Below are 17,751 nucleotides of genomic sequence, written 5' to 3'. Positions count from 1 at the left end.
AGGGTCATCCTCAAACTTTTTCCTTCTTCCTCCCTTATTTTTCCTGACCCATGGCTGTTGGCAATAGGACTCTGCACACTTTACCACTGCTGATCAGTGCTAAAGTGCATATGCTCTCTGTGTAAATTGTATTGTAATTGGATATAAATGATTGGCATATTTGTATCACCATGAAGTCCCTAGTAAAGTGTACTGGGTGTGCCAGGGCTGGTGATGACAAATGCTACTAGTGGGCCTGCAGCACTGATTGTGCCACCCACATGAGTAGCCCTAAAATGGTTTCTCAGGCCTACCATCGCAGTGCCTGTGTGCAGTCTGTGAACTGCCATGTCCTCCTGGTTAGTGTCCCCACTGATCAGGCCTAACCCTTCCCTTTTTGTGCACATTGGTCACCCCTATGGAAGGCCCAAGGTACCCCCCTGGTCAGGGTGCAGTGTATGTGAAAGGTAGAGCATGTACTGGTGCAGGTGACATGCCCTGGTAGTGAATTACAGCCATTTTCATTTTTTTTTCACTGCTGCAAGGCTATCTTGCTCCATAGGCTATCATGGGGGATGCTGGCTACAGTGGCTACCAGCATTTCTTCCCATAGGAACAAGATAGGACATACAAGTCTGGCATCCCTGAACTCAGAATTTAATAACACATCTTTTAGGAAAGGTGGTTTTTAACTCCTGTGTTTGAGAATATCATTTTTAGAAATTTGCTGTTCTCTTGTCTGACCTTTCTGTGTGCCTTGGCCTGTTTGTGGATTGACTGTCTGGTTTGAGAGTGGCAGGGGCTGGGGATTCCCCAGGAGGCTGGCTGAGTCAGCACTAGGCTGAATAACTACATTTGCAACATGAGTGGTGGGAGGAGTTAGCACCTGGGCCTGAATAGGACTGTGCCCGCCCCCCACAGTGCTGGCTCCACCCCCTGGGGTGCGTCTGATGTCTCTGCCCTGCACTGTAAAAGGAGAGAAGGAATCATGTCAACAAAGAGCTCCAGGGCTGTGCTTTCCCTCCACAATGCTGGCTCCACCTCCTGCTGGGCGGCTGACGACCCTGCCCCTCTCTCTGAAAGGAAGGGAGAGGCCAGGAAAACAAAGTGGCGAAGGAATACCCAGAACTGGTTCAGACCGGGCTCAGAGCCCTCCTTCACAAAGAGAACAAAGACTTTTAGGGGTATAAGTACAGGACCCCTGACTACAGAAAATTAGATCATCCTGGAATCAAGAAGGAACCTCTGCCAAGGAGAAAGCTGAAACTGAAGAAGGAAGATTGTCCAGATGTTGCTCTGCTGGATTGCCCTGCTGTTGCTTTGCTGCCAAGGAGAGTGGAATGACTTTGCTTTGTGCTGTGTCCCCTTGCTTGAAGGAATCTCCAAGGGCCTGAGAAGAGCTGACTCCCTGTTCTGAAGTCCCAGGAACAAAAGGACTTCACCCCCAGCTTCCCCTGAACTCTACTGAGAGAGTTCTGTCCTTCCTGGAGCGCTTGGCCCATGTGTGGGGCCTCTGGAAGTTGTACCTGTGTTGGGAAGCTGGAAACTAAGCTTGAGAGACTTTGCTACAGAAAAGTTATCGCATAGCTCGCTGCGGAGTGCATCCCTGACAGTGCGAGGAAATTCCCGCCACTACGAAGGTCGCGATCGTCGCAGCGCCTGTTGCCGCTGTCAGAGCCGTCGCATCCTTTGCTTGCGGGACGCACCCGATCGGTGCGGGAAGCCTAACATCGCTGCGAGTGTCATCGCAGAGCCTGTCGTCGCTGGGTGATATCGCCGCACCGCCTGCTTGCGGACCGCATCACGTCGCTGCGAGAGTCATCGCTGAAGCCATCGCATCAAGGAGCTGCGAGAGAGAAGAGCACCGCTGGTCCACGCATCGTCGCCCCGGAGATCGTCGCAACTCCAAAGATCGTCGCATCGTGCCTTTGCGAGAGCAAACTTCCTACGGAACCAACGCACCGGAATCCATACAAGTGGCCTTCCTCCCCATACAGACCGGATTCGTCGCAACACGCCCGCTGCTGCAGTGGGGCTGTCGCATCGCCTCCCCAGGGTCTCAGGAGCAACGCATCGCTTGTTTTCCACCGCACCAGTTTCCGCTTTTGGAACTTTGTTGCAACTAAAGGTACTGTGAGCTAAACGTGACCCAACTGTGAACTTTTCACGTAACTGTGGATTATTTTTATCTCAACCTAAAGAATTTTATAGCAACCTGAAGAACTTTTGTGCAATCTTAAGAACTCTTTTGAAACCATATTCTTCAACTGTGTATGTTGGATTTTTGTCGTTTCGGTCTTGTGTAGTTTAGATTAAATACCTTTATTTTTCTAAACTGTTGTGGAGTCAGTTTGTGGTGTTTTCACTGTGTTAGTGTGAGTGTTGGTACAAATACTTTACACATTGCCTCTGGTTAGCCTAGACTGCCTCGCCAAGCTACCTAGAGGGTGAGCAGGGGTTATCTCAGAGGGTTTCCTCCTTACCCTGACTAAAAGCAAGGGTCCCTATTTGGACAGTGGTACCTACCCCTGCCAACTAGAGACCCCCAGTTCTAACAATGGTCATCCAAGCCCACATAACATGGACGCCCAGTGGTGGGCCAAACAGAGTCCTCTGGGGATTGAAAAGTGATTGGGAAGAGGGAGAGTGCAGTACGCAGCAGGATTGCTGTGTTATTGTCAAGCAGTGAAGATGTGGCAGTCCATGTCAGGGTCCGGGGTGGATGTCGCACAGTATTCCGGGGGACAGTGGGAGGTGTTGTCCCAGAGCATGATGCATAGGGCTGAACCAGGCAGGAACTCACCATCTGCCAATGATGGATGCTACTACCTCACGCAGTAATTACCATCCACATCTTACACCTCTGATACTTATTCTGTGCCCGGTGTGTCCTGTGTGTGTGGTGGTGTAATGGCTGCATCACTGGGTGCCACTGAAACATCAGGGTACGAAGGTGATGGGGCACTGTTTTCAGCCGTGGCAGCCATACTTCCAGCATGCATCTGCTCCATGGTCCCCATTGTCCTCTGCATCTGTGCCAACTCTGTGCTGTCATCGCTGGTGCTTGTCTGATTGGACAGTTCCTGTATCCGAGTAATGGTTCCAGCGAGGTCAGCCAAGGATTGTCGGTGGGCATGGTGCGGACACGGGGTGTCCATAAGGGACTGTACGTGGTCCCTGATGGGACACCCATTTATGGCCTCGAGTTTGCCTGCCACGAGCTCAAAACCCACCTGCAGCTGATCCGCCAACCCCACCTGGCAACCCAACACACAGAGTTGAAATTCAATGTATTGTTCGTAGGGTCCTGGGAGACAGCCGTGGTTGTGTGGATCCTGCTGTGTGGTCTGTGCAGGTGATGGGGTCACCTCGAGGCAGCTGGCCTACCCTGCTTTTGGGGGTGGAGTGCGGGGGCTGTCCATTATCTGTTGGAGGGTGTCTCAACATATGTGCAGATTGTCCTCTTCATCATCACTGTGTGTAAAACTGTGTATGTGAGAAAATTGAACTATGATTCATTCTTTTTATGACTGACTACGATGATTGCATGAGTGAGTAGGATGAATGGTGGTGTGTATAGCTGCATGCGTGTATATGATAGTGTTGTATTGATCAGTGACTACATGTATGAATGGTTGTATGGGTGAATGAGTGCATTTGTCTGTAGACCTAGGAATTAGTGAGTGTGTTTGCAGTAACTGGTTTTTGTGTCTCGATGGTTTTGAAAATGGAACTCTGTATTTTACAGGGGGTGTATCAAAAGTTATATTAGGGTGTGAGGAGGTGCATCAGATTGTCATATGGATGATGTCATCAGGGATGTCATTTGAGATGTCATCAGTGATGTCACTGACCATGTCATGAATGATGTAATATGTGACGTCATCAGCGGTGCATTGCGGGGGCGAAAGTCATAGTTAGCTCAACTAACTATAATGATGGAATTTCTATGGTTTTGCCTGAGTGAAATGTCCAGCTAACTATAACGTCCCTGACACCTATGGTTTTTTCAGTGAATTCCTTAGGTTTTGTAAATGCTAATTTGTAACAATAATGTCCCTGAAACCTGTTTTATTCAGTGAATTTCAAAACATTTTTAAATGATCATTTGTAACTATACGTCCCTGAAACCTATGGTTTTTTCAGTGAATTTCAAAGGTTTTTTAAATGCGAATTTCTAATTATTTTCTGCTTTAAACCTATAGTTTTTCAGTGATTTTAAATGATCACTTTATTGTTAACCTACAAAAATTTACGCAAAAGCACCAGTTCCCGATATTTTCAATGAGCAGCCAAATCTGGGGTGCGATCCAAAAACAGGGAATAAGCCACGTTTGCAGTAGAACTCTAACATCTGCATTTTACTGGTGTAAACCAGGACGACTACCTACAATGTGAAAGGGATCGTAGCCCAGAATCACATCTGAAGCACAACTTATGTCATAGAGTTACTGATCACGTAGCTCAAACACCCATGAAGGGCACAACACGCACTGCCATCAGCCTCAGGAAGTCCCCCCCGGACCACCCCCTTCCTCGCTACCACCGAGGCAGCGCAGAACAGGACAGCAGACCTTCCAAAAACGGCATGGTCCCTCAGCCACACAATACTTGAATGTTGCCTGATATGGCAACCAAGTATGTGTGAAGGACGCAACTCATCCATCAATAATAATAATGCACACAATACCAAGTGTAGCGGTGATGTGCTGGACAGACCTCACTATACAGATCATAAACCTCTCCATCTGTATATATACTGCTAGTGCTTGAGGTGTTGTGCACAATAGACGCAACCATGTTACCTCAGGCAGTGGGGAAGATCTCGGACATGTAGCTGTGTTGTCCTCCCTTAGAAACGGAAGAGCAGTGGGCTCGTCCAATGTACGCCTGTCCAGCGGAGGAGTATAAATAAATAAGCTGGGGCTCTGGGCGTGGTTCACTTGTGAACTATGAAGGCCAATGGATCTGCCAGAGAGGCGGGCCTCACCCTGCCACTTGGCTGACGCCATGACCACGGGCCTCCTTGACACAGGCCCCCTGCGAACCCAGTGGCACAGCACCGCAGAGTTATGTCTGTACAGACTACTGCCTTCGATCTACACATCTACACTGCGGACAGGAGGCCTCACAATTCAGATGGAGTAGCGATTGCAGATGATGCAGTGCAGTGCGCAAGATACATTGGTCCAAGTGCGGCGCTCTCGGACCACGCATCATCGCAGGGTGCGCACACGCTAATTACTTCAGGTGCCACTAACTCAGTGCACCACAAGTCATTGGCATGTGGCCTTATTAAGGCAAGATTCAAAAGACATTGCTTTGAGTGCGGCCCCCCGGACCATGCATCATCGCAGGGTACGTACACGCTGAGCGCCAAAGGTACTACTAACTTTACTAGCCCTTACTAAGAGCTCCTGGGGTTCGGGATATCACGGACGATTTTACACCCTGAATTAACTCCGCCACCCACCCGCAGAGAACAGCCAAGGGAACAGGAAAGGACGAGGAGCTCCTTTGACGAGGACAAGGCAGAAGAGAAATGCCGGAGGATAACGGACACAGCCAGCAGGAAGCGGTGGTTCAACGGAAAAACCGATGCCCCGGAGGATAGGCGATCGGGTTCCAAGTCTCTGGAGAGACGGTCGTTGCCCCCAAGCGAGACCGGCGCCCAGCGCACACTCAGCCCTCTGACACTGGGAAGGGGCTAGGTCGAGCTGACTGTCCCAGGAGCCGGCATCTTCAGGAGTGAGTGCAGAGATCGAGCTGACGGTCTCAGGAGCGGAGCAGCTTCGGGAGTGCGTGCGAGCTGCCTACGGCTGCAGCGCTGCCGGAAATCAATTGCAGCGCTGCCCCAGAATATAATGAGTGAGCGCCTCCCTAGGCCTCTGATGAGGGTGGCACGTCGAGGGAATAAAGCGCAGTGAAGGTCGGCGATCGCCAGAGGAACCGAGCCAAAGGAGAGGCACTGTGTCGGGCGCCGCAGGGGCAGATTGGGCATACACGGCGTGGTCCACAGCAGAGCCCTCACGCATCTGGAGGTGAGCGCCAGAATTTAAAAGTTTACAAGCTATTGAGTGCAATTAAACTCTAGTTGTGCTGAATCGATTGGAAGGGAAGGGAAGAACAGAGGAATCTGGGACCCGGCTTGCCTGACCTTAAAATGACGGCCACCGAGGACGTCTAAGTATATGAGCATTAGTAAACAGAGGGCATGTACACAAGAAAGACTGAGAGAGGACTTCAAAGGAACATCAGAGACCAGCTAATTACACAGGGTAGTGGTAAGGGAAAGAGGACTAGTACATAAGAAAGATTGAAAAAGGACTACCATATAAACATAGGATATCAACAAGGGAAAGAGGACTAAGAAACAAGAGAGATAGAGAAAGGAAAACAGATTCACAGCAAAGGATGAAAAAAACGGCGGCCATCTTGAAACATGCTTGAAATTCTCCTGAAAATATTAAGAATTTTTTTTACTGTAATAAAATACTGATAAATTGTACCAATCTTCAATCTGGCTACACAGATTAAACAGAAGATATTTCAAAAGAAAAGAAAAAGTCTGGCACATCCTGAAGGATATCGAAACCTTCTTGACGATCAGCATATCCAGGCTGAATGAAGGCTGATAGCCAGAAACCGGTCCTTGGATGCTTGATTCCGGTCTGGGAAAGACATGGCTTGGTAGTTCGGACTGGACTGTTCCCATGAGGCACAGGGTCAGAGCTGATTTGCATATAGCCAGTGTCTAACCCAGGGTGGTGTGGAGTGCAAAAAAACGATGGCTTTAGGCCCAGATCCTTGTACTGGGGTGAATGTATGACATTGTTCTACATTCTGTCCATCAACTGTGTTTTTTGCGATCAGCATAATACGACACTACACTATATTTATAACGCACGCGACCAATCAATTATCATGGCGGACAATTGCAGAGAACGAGTAAGCATTAACTCACACATCATAAGATATCCTACCAAAATCTCCAAAAATGCAGCAAAAAAATTCAAACATAACCTATTGAGGAGAGACCCAGACACGCTGATCTCAGACCCCACATCCAGCACAGTTAGAGGCACTAAAGTGAATGACTTGATGTTCTTTACAAGAAAAACGGCGAAATGGCGATTTGTCATTACTAACTTACTAAACGTAATTTCCATTACCAATATTCCACATGGCGCAAAAATCATGACAAAGTCCGCCCCAAAATGCAGAGCTGACCTTAGCATAACTATGTACAAAAACGGTATAGTGCTAATACAAGCCTCAAATTACGAATTAGAAAAATTTGACAACATATTCCATACATTAAAAGGGTACACGGAGAACACAAGAAGGGAACAACACATAACTATACAAGAAGGCACACCGGTCACCAGGAACACTACGTCTACAGATCATATAATAATCAGAGAATCGCAAAATACACAACAGTCTACGCAAGTAACAGACTCAAGCCGAATAAAAAGCACAACACCTAGAAATGAAGCAGAAACAGAAACTGCCTCGGAATATACGGAGAACAACAAAGAAGATCAGAAGAAAGATGCATCTCCATCGTCTAGGCCGCTCCATGAAACTCGGGAAAGCACAGATATAGAAAACCCCAACACAGTGATACCCCATCCTACTCAGGTGCAAAGAATTTCACAAAGAACACCTCGTACTACACGAAAGTTATTTTACACGAACAAAACTAATAATCTCAAAAAGACAGGAATTTTGATGAAAAGAACGGATCAAAAGAAAAAAGGGAAATCTAATGGTGAATCACACAACAAAAGAGGCAACATAACGAACACAGCTCCTCAAACCCTGAGAGAATTTGAAGATCTTAGAACAAAAATTAACATCATGTCGCAAGACATTCGAAGCTCTCTGCATAAGATAGGAAAACTCCAAGAAAATACAGAAAACACCCACAAAAAAATAGAGCACATCATGGAGCTAATACATTACTCTCAAAGAAAAAGCAAGGAGATGGCGATGCCATTATCAAATAGACATAATAGACCAGACAGAACACCTAAGGACTTAACGGAAGAAGAAACATTATCCTTACTAATGGGATATGAGATGCCGGAGCACAATAGAGAAGAGAAAATCAGAACAGTCCAGGTCAATGTCAATAGAATGCCTAGACTGAAGGACAGGAAACCTAACCTCAATAATTTACAACAAGTTCAGATTATCTCTGAACCGCAAATTTTAACTGCAAACGGCAAAGAAAAATCATTGAAATGCCTTTTGATCAACTGCAGATCTGCAACTAAACATGCATCAGACATAGCCGACCTCATCATTAGCCAAGAAATTGATGTGACAATCCTCACTGAAACATGGCTATCAGAATCATTATCTCCAGTCCTGGATCTACAAGTGCCCCTTCAATACAACATTGTGAGACTGGATAGACGACAAAAGAAAGGGGGTGGCATAGCCTGCATACATCGCTTGGATATAGAAATCGTCCAAATACAGTCAGAACCGCTTAAAGAGTGTGAATATCTAGGACTCAATATAAGGTCGGACAACAACCAAATATGCAACCTGCATGCACTGTTTCACCCACCTGTTAACAATATGCCGTTCATAGAACAATTAATGGAGATCATCACAGCAAATCATAACACCGACGTAAACAATATATTCTTAGGGGACCTTAATCTACACTGGAACAACAGCAATGACAAACAAATAAATGCCTTTAAAGATTTCCTAGCTGAGCTCAATCTTTCACAATTATGTACAGAGCCAACTCACTCGAAAGGAGCTACGTTGGACTGGATAATTTCAAAAAACAAGAACATCTCAGGTATAGCAATAGAGCCATGCGACTGGTCAGACCATCATGTCATAACATTCACGATTCCCACATGGAAAAAGAACAAACACACTCAGCCGAACAGAATTAAAAAATGAGCGAGGGACACGAAAGATTCGAACATTGAACATTTATTAGAAAGCTGTGAAAAGGACCTACAACCACCAAAGAACATACAGAACGTAAATGATCTAACGGACTACTACTGTACTTCTATAACGGATATAGTCAATTCCAAAATGCCTCTTAAACTGAAAAGAGTTACAGAGAAGATTAAAAATCCTTGGTTCAATGGGACACTTAATGAGGAAAGACAGAAACTGAGAATGGCGGAAAGGAAATGGAGTCAACACCCTTCTTCTCTCGTACTGAAATCTCTAAGAGAAACCAGGAAAGAGTATAACAAAAAAATCCTCAACTCCAAAAAGAAATTTATCAGATCATAATTGGATTCCGCCAAAAACAGACAGCGTAAATTATTCAAAATACTAAAACAACAGTCCAACAAGTCTGGCAAAACGACTCAAGAATTCACAAAAACACAACTGAATTGCAAAGTTTTCTCTACCTTCTTCGCAGACAAATCCAACACGTTGGAAAGAGAGCTCAAGAGTGCAGCGGATAACCTAGAAAGCCAAACACTTACAACGAGCGTTTCTAACGCCTTAATTGAGGATAATGGAGCAAAAAACAAGGCCCATTGGGACTCTTTCAAGTTATTAGACCAAAACAACATTGCCAAAACGCTATGAGAAATCAGACCTAATAACCACCATAGTGGTTATTAGGTCTCCCATCGAAATGCTTAAAAGAAATCAACCAGGCCGTGATTCCCTTATGGACAACAATTATTAACGCCTCTCTATCACAAGGGATTCTACCAGGATGCCTAAAAACAGGTCAAGTAGTCCCCATTATAAAAAAATCGACGGCGGACCCAGACGACCCGAATAAATTCGCCCAGTAACCAACATTCCGGTACTCGCCAAACTAATAGAGAAATGTGTCAACTCAACCACCACATAGACAATTTCTCTCTTTTGGATGAATGCCAGTCGGGCTTCAGAACAGGACATAGCACTGAAACAGCGATCTTACAGATAGTTGATAATGCGTTACAAGCCTTAGACCAAAATAGATCATGCCTACTCATCCTCCTAGACCTATCAGCTGCATTCGACATGGTGAGTCATGTAAAACTACTAAACAGGCTACAGGACAGGATGGGAATATCTGGTATGGTGTTGAAATGGTTTGAATCCTTCCTTCAGGATAGAACACAAAGATTTTTAGTCAATCAATTGCTTTCAACATCTTGTCCTAACACGATTGGAGTACCTCAAGGATGCACACTATCTCCATCTCTGTTCAACTTATATATCGAACCGCTCACAGTAATTCTTCGAAACTCCAAAATTTCCTTTCACATGTACGCGGACGACAACCAGATATACCTCAAGATCTCGTCTTTGGAAGATATCAGGTTAATGAATGAGGCCTTAGAAATGGCATTAAAATGGTTAACAATCAATCACCTAAAACTAAATGCTCAAAAAACAGAATTCCTCCTAATTTCACCATCAAAGAAACATACAGAAGTTAAGGAATGGGCCAGAATGATCACAGCGCTTAACTGCACCCCTACCTTAGTCGACTCAGCTAAATCACTAGGAATATCACTTGATGAGAACCTGGATATGAAAGAACATATCAAGGCTATGGCAAAAAGTGCTCGCTTTCTCCTAAACTACATTAGAAAGGTGAAACCCTTCATTTCAATAGCAGATCTCAAGCTAGCAGTCCAATCATTGGTCATCTCAAGGATTGAATATGGGTGCACTACGTTAGCAGGCATACCACAAATCTCTACAGCACCACTAAAAGCATGCCTCAACGCAGCAGCGAGACTTATAACCGGCTCAAGGAAGTTCGACCATATCTCTCCACACCTCAAAGCTTTAAACTGGCTACCGCACGGAGCCAGAATTCAGCTAAAAATGGCATGTATCACCCACAAAGCACTTCACTACAACACCCCAAGATATCTTGCCCTGAAAATAGTTCTATCTGGAGGAAATAGACCTGCTAGGAGTGCCAAGGAGTTGGTACTGAGACCACCCATGTTCCGGAAGAAAAGAACTTATGATAGAGCGTTCTCTGGAGCAGCCCCTAGAACAGAGGTCTTCAAACTTTTTTGCTCTGAGCCCCCCCCCCCCAAGCAAAATATTTTGAGGTCGGGCCACCCTACAAAACTTTAAGGCAATGATTGGTGGAGCGGGAGGGACATGGCTGTGTGCAAGGGACGGGCTTATGAGATGATTTCAGGAATAAACCACACTAAGTATGATACTTATAAAACAGCAAATGCATCAAACAAAAACATGTTTGGTCCCAAAAATACTGCTCCCCATTATTGGGGTGTTGTAGCCCCTCCCACTCTTGGACCCCAATACAACTACACCTGCTGTATTATTGATAACAGCAGTCCTGAGTAGAAGGCTTTCTCCTCTACATCTTTCACCTCTTCCTCAACATGCCTGCCCATCACTCCGATTTTGAATAAGGTTCTCTGTCCCTTTCAGAAAAAACATAAAGCTCCCACACTATGTCTCCCTTTTTTCTGCAAAGGTGCCCTCGGTCCTAATGCTAAAAAGGAAAATAATCTCCCATGCCTCTTCTTTAAAGGTAGACAGTGATAACTGTGATGCAGTGGGCCCCTCAAAACCATGGGCCCCAGTCCTGCTGCATCTGCTTAATTATTGATAATCAGCAGTGGCCACTTATACACCTGGCAGCAGTACCTGCTTCACTAATGAATGGCCTTTTTTAAAAAAAAAAAAAGGCCACTTATATTACCGCATTTGCTATGTAATCAATCATCTGCTGCATAGTACTGCATATCCAATTCTTCAGTGCTGTAAACTAGTACTTACAAACATTCTATTCTGGAGGACAGATTTATGTCTTTTCGATAGTTCTGCTTTAGTGTGCAGTACAGGAAGACAAATACGTTCTTGATGCGCACTTGTGTTTTTAAGTGAACCTAGTTCTATGTATGTTGCGGTTTATTTTGCTGCACAATTCACTTCTTTTGTGGTCTTCTGCCATGTTTTTTAAATATGTTGAGCAGGGATTCAGCAGCAATTTAATCTCCCAAACATACTTTGGGATGGGATCACCACGGACACCTTGTTGCTGTTGTCATAAGGCCGTTTGAGCTCAGGTACAAAAAAACAACCATCTGCTTATTGCCGCTCAGATTAATATGTCCTCACAGCACTCAAACAAACATTAACTATTCCCTTGGCCGCTAAACAATTCCCACCCCCTTTAACAATTTCTTCTCTAACTTCATCTTGACGAAATTCCGTTAGTGACGAACACTTTTGCCTTTTCTCCTGACTCCAATATTTCTTTGCACTGAACCAGCCTTCTGCCCCTGAACCCAGCTTGCCTTCCTTTTATTCCACCATTCTCCTCTTACTTTCAGTTGCTCTTTTCCCTGTTACCTCTAAACTCGTCCTTGGTGCCTTTTGATGAGCTTGACCTCTATAACTAATACCTCTTTCTCTGACTGCAGCTCTTTCCCAGTGCTCAACCTGCTGCTGAAGCCTATTGTCCCTGTACCAGAGTTGGCTAGTAGGCTCAGTGCCTCCCTAGAGTAACTGCTCGGTTGTGAATTCAGTGCTGTGAAGCAATTATCACTCCAAAATCTCACGGGGTGAAGAGGGCAGTACCTACCAATCCACCCAGTGCCCTGCAAGTCCCTCCCTGTGTGGTGTGCATTTAAACCTCATAGGAAATAACAATTGAATTTACCAACACTGTTGTTCTGTAATTACCACATTTCTTATAACATTATTCAAGTAGAAAAAAACAGCTACCACAAGATTCGGTACTAAGGAAATTTCTGTGATAAAGGCCCCCGGGCAGGTCTTAATCTTGTTGGCGCCCTGTGCGACATGTTTGTTGACGCCTCACTCCCCCACCCCCCAAAGACCACTTCACCACGGATTCCCTCACTACCACCATTTGACAATGCCCCCCAAGTCTCCATTACCACTGTCTTTTAAATTGATTTAGTTTTATAGCGCCACTCATTCCAGTTTAAGGTGTCAGAACACGGTACATCACACATACGCTGCATGGAGACAATCATACAAGTGTTAATCCGTGTATAGGAAATGTTACATAAGACAGAGGCCTTCAAGGTGTAGGAGTCACATGTCATGCGTACTGGTAGGCAGTATAGTTTAAGAGTCTTTGGTCTGGAAAAGCACAAATTCAGAATTTAAAATGTAATACCATTGTGAGCGGTTTTCTTAAATAAGAAGACTTGATTTCTACCCAAATGAACCCTTTTTGCAATACTAGGATAAGCAAAAACTGGACAGAAAAATAAGTAGCTGTTATATATTCCTTGCAGTTTGCATGCAGCACTTTGAAGACAGTTAATAGCACTCAGCTATATATTAGTATTTTAACTTTTAAACTGCAAGTAACAAAAAGATCTCTCTGAGAAAAACCATAACCCATTGACCTATTTATAGTGTATGTACTTTGTGATCTGAATCGGACGTATTCTGTGCAGCAGGCATATTAACCTTCTGTGCTATGATGAGTCAAAAGAAACTTCCACTTCCAGACAAAGCTACGGTCTCTCCCCAGAAAGAACATTATTCACTGGAGTTATCCTGGCATTTGTATTGAAACATCATTTATAATGCAATAGCTCTAACTTTCACAAATTGGAGACCTATTGCATTGGAAATGATTGTGTTTTTTAGCAACCTTTTTGACCCTGCCAGCACACTTCCTGACCTCCGCCCCCATGGCATGCTGATCACCATCTCGAAGTAAATGAAGACAGCATGGAGATGCAGCAAATAAACATCGCCGCACTTCCAGGCCATCTTCATTTACATGCAAATGCAGAGTCATTCGCGCCCCCCTGGGAACCCATCCATGCCCCCCCATGGGGGCGCGCCCCACAGTTTGAAGACCTCTGCCCTAGAATCTGGAACTCTATTCCACCAAACATCAGTAAGGTAACAAACACAATAACATTTAGGAGGGAAACGAAAATATTTTTAATGAGCAAATTCCTACCATAGCTCTAGTTGGATCCTCTTTAACATTGCGACAGGGTTATACCCCATGGATGGAGAAGATGGAAATCACAAGTCAAGATACAGGACAAATGAACTTAAATACCGAAAACCTTATCTACCCCAGGCCACTGAGAGAACACTTAAAAAAATCTGTAGATATTGTGTTTAATGTTTTTTATATGTCATATCTCTTTATTTAACTCTTTATTTAACTCGTCTGTACAAGATGTAACTCCTTACTACCTCATGATATGTAAAGCGCTCTGATACCCATGGGTCTTGTTCACGCTACACAAACTCTTTACATAAATAAATAAATAAATAAAATCGCCACTTGGCCGTATTGAGGCAGAATTCAATAGACAAAAGACATTGGTCCGAAACCGCCCCCCCCTGGACCACACATCATCGCAGGATACATACACGCCGAGCTCCAAAGGTACTACTAACTCAGTGCAGCATAAATCATCGCAAGGAAGAGTGAACAGTTTTATGTCAGCAATGAGGCATACTATCACTCGAAAATCAAATTGAGGCAGAATTCAATAGACAAAAGACATTGGTCCGAGTGCGCCCCCCCAACCACGTATCATCGCAGGGTATGTACACGCTGAGCGCCAAAGGTACTACTAACTCACTGCACCATAAGTCATCGCCACGTGGCCCTATTGAAGCAGAATTCAATAGACAAAACATAGCTCCGAATGCGGCTTCTCTGGACCACGCATCGTCACAGGATATGTACACGCTCAGTGCCAAAGGTACTACTAACTCAGTGCACCATAACTCATCGCCATGTGGCCTTATTAAGGCAGAATTCAATAGACAAAAGACATTGGTCCAAGTGCGGCTCCCCCTGGACCACGCATCATCGCAGGGTACGTACACACTGAGCTCCAAAGGTACTACTAACTCAGTGCACCATAAGTCATCACAAGGAAGAGTGAACAGTTTTATGTCAGCAGTGAGGCATACTATCACTCGAAAATCACCCAAAAATACCTATAATATAAAAAGAACAGAACAATCGAAGTACATTAATGAATACAATCCGGTGATTTTGAAGATGTGGAATGGAAATATGGACATACAATATGTTGCAGATAACTGAATTGCTGTGCCTCACAATGACACGTCATATATTACCAAGTCTGAGAAGACAGAATTGAAAGAAATGTGGGAAGAGATTTCACAGAAGAAACTTAGCAAAAAATTGTACAGCTTCAGCTTGAAGATGCTTTCACATCGAGAAATTAGATCCTATTAATTAATGTTTGGATCGATAGACATCTGCAAGTTTATATTCAAAGTCAAGAGGAATCATCTGGATAGGTGTAGGTCTTGCTGCAGCACGAAATCGAGTATTAATATAAATGATATAAAAAAAGTTTGTGATGATATAGAGTTACGTTTCTTTGGTAGTCAAGAGAATTGTATGTGTTGAAAAAGAGATGGAAGATAATAGTGATGTGAAGTTTCAAAAAGAAATAACAAAGTTTAAAGTAGTTTCTGGTGAAAATCCTAACTAAGTATAATGTCCGTCAAATCTACACAATATCCTTTTAGTATCCTTGCTTCAAGAACTTGTTTTATGTCAGTTATAGCTTTACTATAATGACCAAATTCATCTTGCAAGTCCAAACGAACACTGAATGCAGTCTACACTGCGGACAGCAGAGCTCACAATTTGAACTATAACGTCCCTAAAACCTACATATTTCGACTGTGTATTTCATAAATGTTTCATCTTTTGTTCCATCCAGCTTTGGGAATGTTATGTTTTGAATGTGAGAAGGTTGGGAGGTAGAAGTTAACGGGGGTTCAGTCATTCTTGCTTTATACTTGCTACTTACAAAACAGGAGGATTAAACCACATCAAGAGAATTACAGTGTCTGTCTTTTCATTCCTGCATACTGGTCTTTCCTACAATTACTAATTCTGCACTATCTTTCAGATGTTGGAGCTTGAAGGTGCACTATGTCCCGGCACGTGGTTGGAGACACACTGGTGACACCAAGGTGAGCTGCGAAGATTTTCTCCAGTGTCACTCACTATTTCTCTCTTTCTCTCCTTTGATGGACGCATGACGCACAATCTTTTCTTGCTTTTTATCTAATAGCCTCTGATTCACAAATTGACGTCTCCCCCAACACCACCAGAGCTGAACATGTGTAGAACCTGCAATGATGCGTGGCCATCCTGGCAATGAACAACCAGATTGAAATGTGAGCTCCGTTGACCGTGTGTACTGAGGCTAAGGAGGTGCCTTCGGCACGTGATCGACTCTCTTCGACACACGACGGTGGCGGAAGGTGAGCAGAGAGGCTTGTTTGCGCAGCAGCGGGCACTCACCTCAGGCCAGTGGGAGTGGATGGAAAGCAGCAGCCTGGATGCGCAGCGGCAGGCAGTCAACTCTGGATAGTGGGAGTGCATGGAGTGCAGAAGTCTGTGTGCGCAGCGAATGTTATATGCCTCTTGGCAGTGCAAGTGTATGTGCTACAGCAAACTGGGGACCATAATATCAAGAGCGATAACATTATCACCGCTTTAACTGTAGGAAACTGCCGCTAAAGCGGCAATAAGTGGCTTGATAATATGCCCTTGAGAATTCCCATAGAAGCCCAGGTTCTGGTGTGAAGACATCAAACCTGGGCTTCTATGAGAATTCACAAGGGTATATTATCAAGCCCCTTATCTCTGCTTTTGCAGCAGTTTCCTGCCGCTAAAGCAGCGATAATGTTCTCGCCATTCTTGATAAAATGGCTTTGGGTGCGCAGCGGCTGTTAGACACCTCTGGCCAGTGGGAGTGGATGGGATGCAGCAGCCTGGGTGCGCAGAGCCGAAACCGAGAATTACTCATGTGCAGTTGTATATAACTTTGCTCCCTCAGAATAAGAGTGTATCTCTAGAGTTGTGTAAAAACAATAGACAGCTATTTCACTCAGTCAATTGTGCATACTTAGTTTCACCAGAGTGCAGAGAAATAGAGAGACGGGCGTTTTCAATAAAAGGTGTTATTTATTGAGCAGTCTTCTTTCTCATGCAAGAGAAATGAATTGCCACAATTGCAATACTTATAGTAAAGTAAAGTGCGTACAGTAAAAGGAGTATTATAAAATAATACTGTAAAAGCATTGATATGGTTTCTTAGCCATATGATACTTTAAAATAGATAAAATATATACATACATAAATACATTGACTAACGTACTCAACTGGTGCTTCTAAATACGCCTACCCCGGTGTACCTAACCTAAGCCTAATACTTGGGAAGGAGTAAGTAAGTAGCAGTTTAAGTTAAGTTGGTTTTGCCAAGAATCTGAATCAAGAATTCTCTTTAAGGGTTTAGTCAGCTCCGTACCTGGGTAATAGAAAGCAGGAGGTCTGGTCTCTCTCTCTCAGGACTCGATATCCCAGCAACCCGTAAGGGCGGTTGAAAACACCGGAGCTGGATTTTCTCGGCTGGAGAAAAAGACAGCGTCTCTCTCAGTGCGTCAATAGGGAGGGGCGGCATCCGTGGGCTCTCGCATCAGCTGGGCTCTCGGGCAAGTAGATAGCCGCTCTGCTCCAAACCACCGTGTGGTTGCTTAAGGCAACGTTGGTATATTTATACCTGGAAGGTGCCGGGTTTGACGTAAGGTTGGACATAAGACGTCAATAAAGATGTCACTAAGAACTGGCCGTTCTTTCAGTGCTCACAGGAGTTCTAGGACAAATCAAAACAGAAGCATGGGGATTTCCCAGGTTGCTGGAGGTTTGCTTTGTTTAAAGAACGCGTTGTACTCTCTAGGAGTCTGGGGAAGTAGCCTTGCTTAATTTGGACTGCA

The 17,751-nt window shown here is 44.5% G+C and overlaps 1 protein-coding gene across 1 annotated transcript in view; it reads left to right on the top strand.

Annotated features, from left to right (window-relative positions):
- The window catches only part of LOC144828257 (uncharacterized), a 321,312-nt gene that overhangs the window by 292,016 nt on the left and 11,545 nt on the right, over positions 1-17,751 (top strand). The window contains exons 4-5 of the mRNA XM_078686331.1: positions 15,879-15,942; positions 16,044-16,236. Of these exons, the coding sequence (XP_078542457.1) occupies positions 15,879-15,942; positions 16,044-16,133 (154 nt within the window). The 3' untranslated portion in view covers positions 16,134-16,236. The remainder of the gene's footprint in view (positions 1-15,878; positions 15,943-16,043; positions 16,237-17,751) is intronic.

The sequence above is a fragment of the Lissotriton helveticus genome, chromosome 4_1, assembly GCF_964261635.1.
Source record: "Lissotriton helveticus chromosome 4_1, aLisHel1.1, whole genome shotgun sequence".
NCBI classification, from domain to species: Eukaryota; Metazoa; Chordata; class Amphibia; order Caudata; family Salamandridae; genus Lissotriton; species Lissotriton helveticus.
Note: the sequence above shows the minus strand (reverse complement) of the source record. Positions and strands in the feature narration are given on the sequence as shown.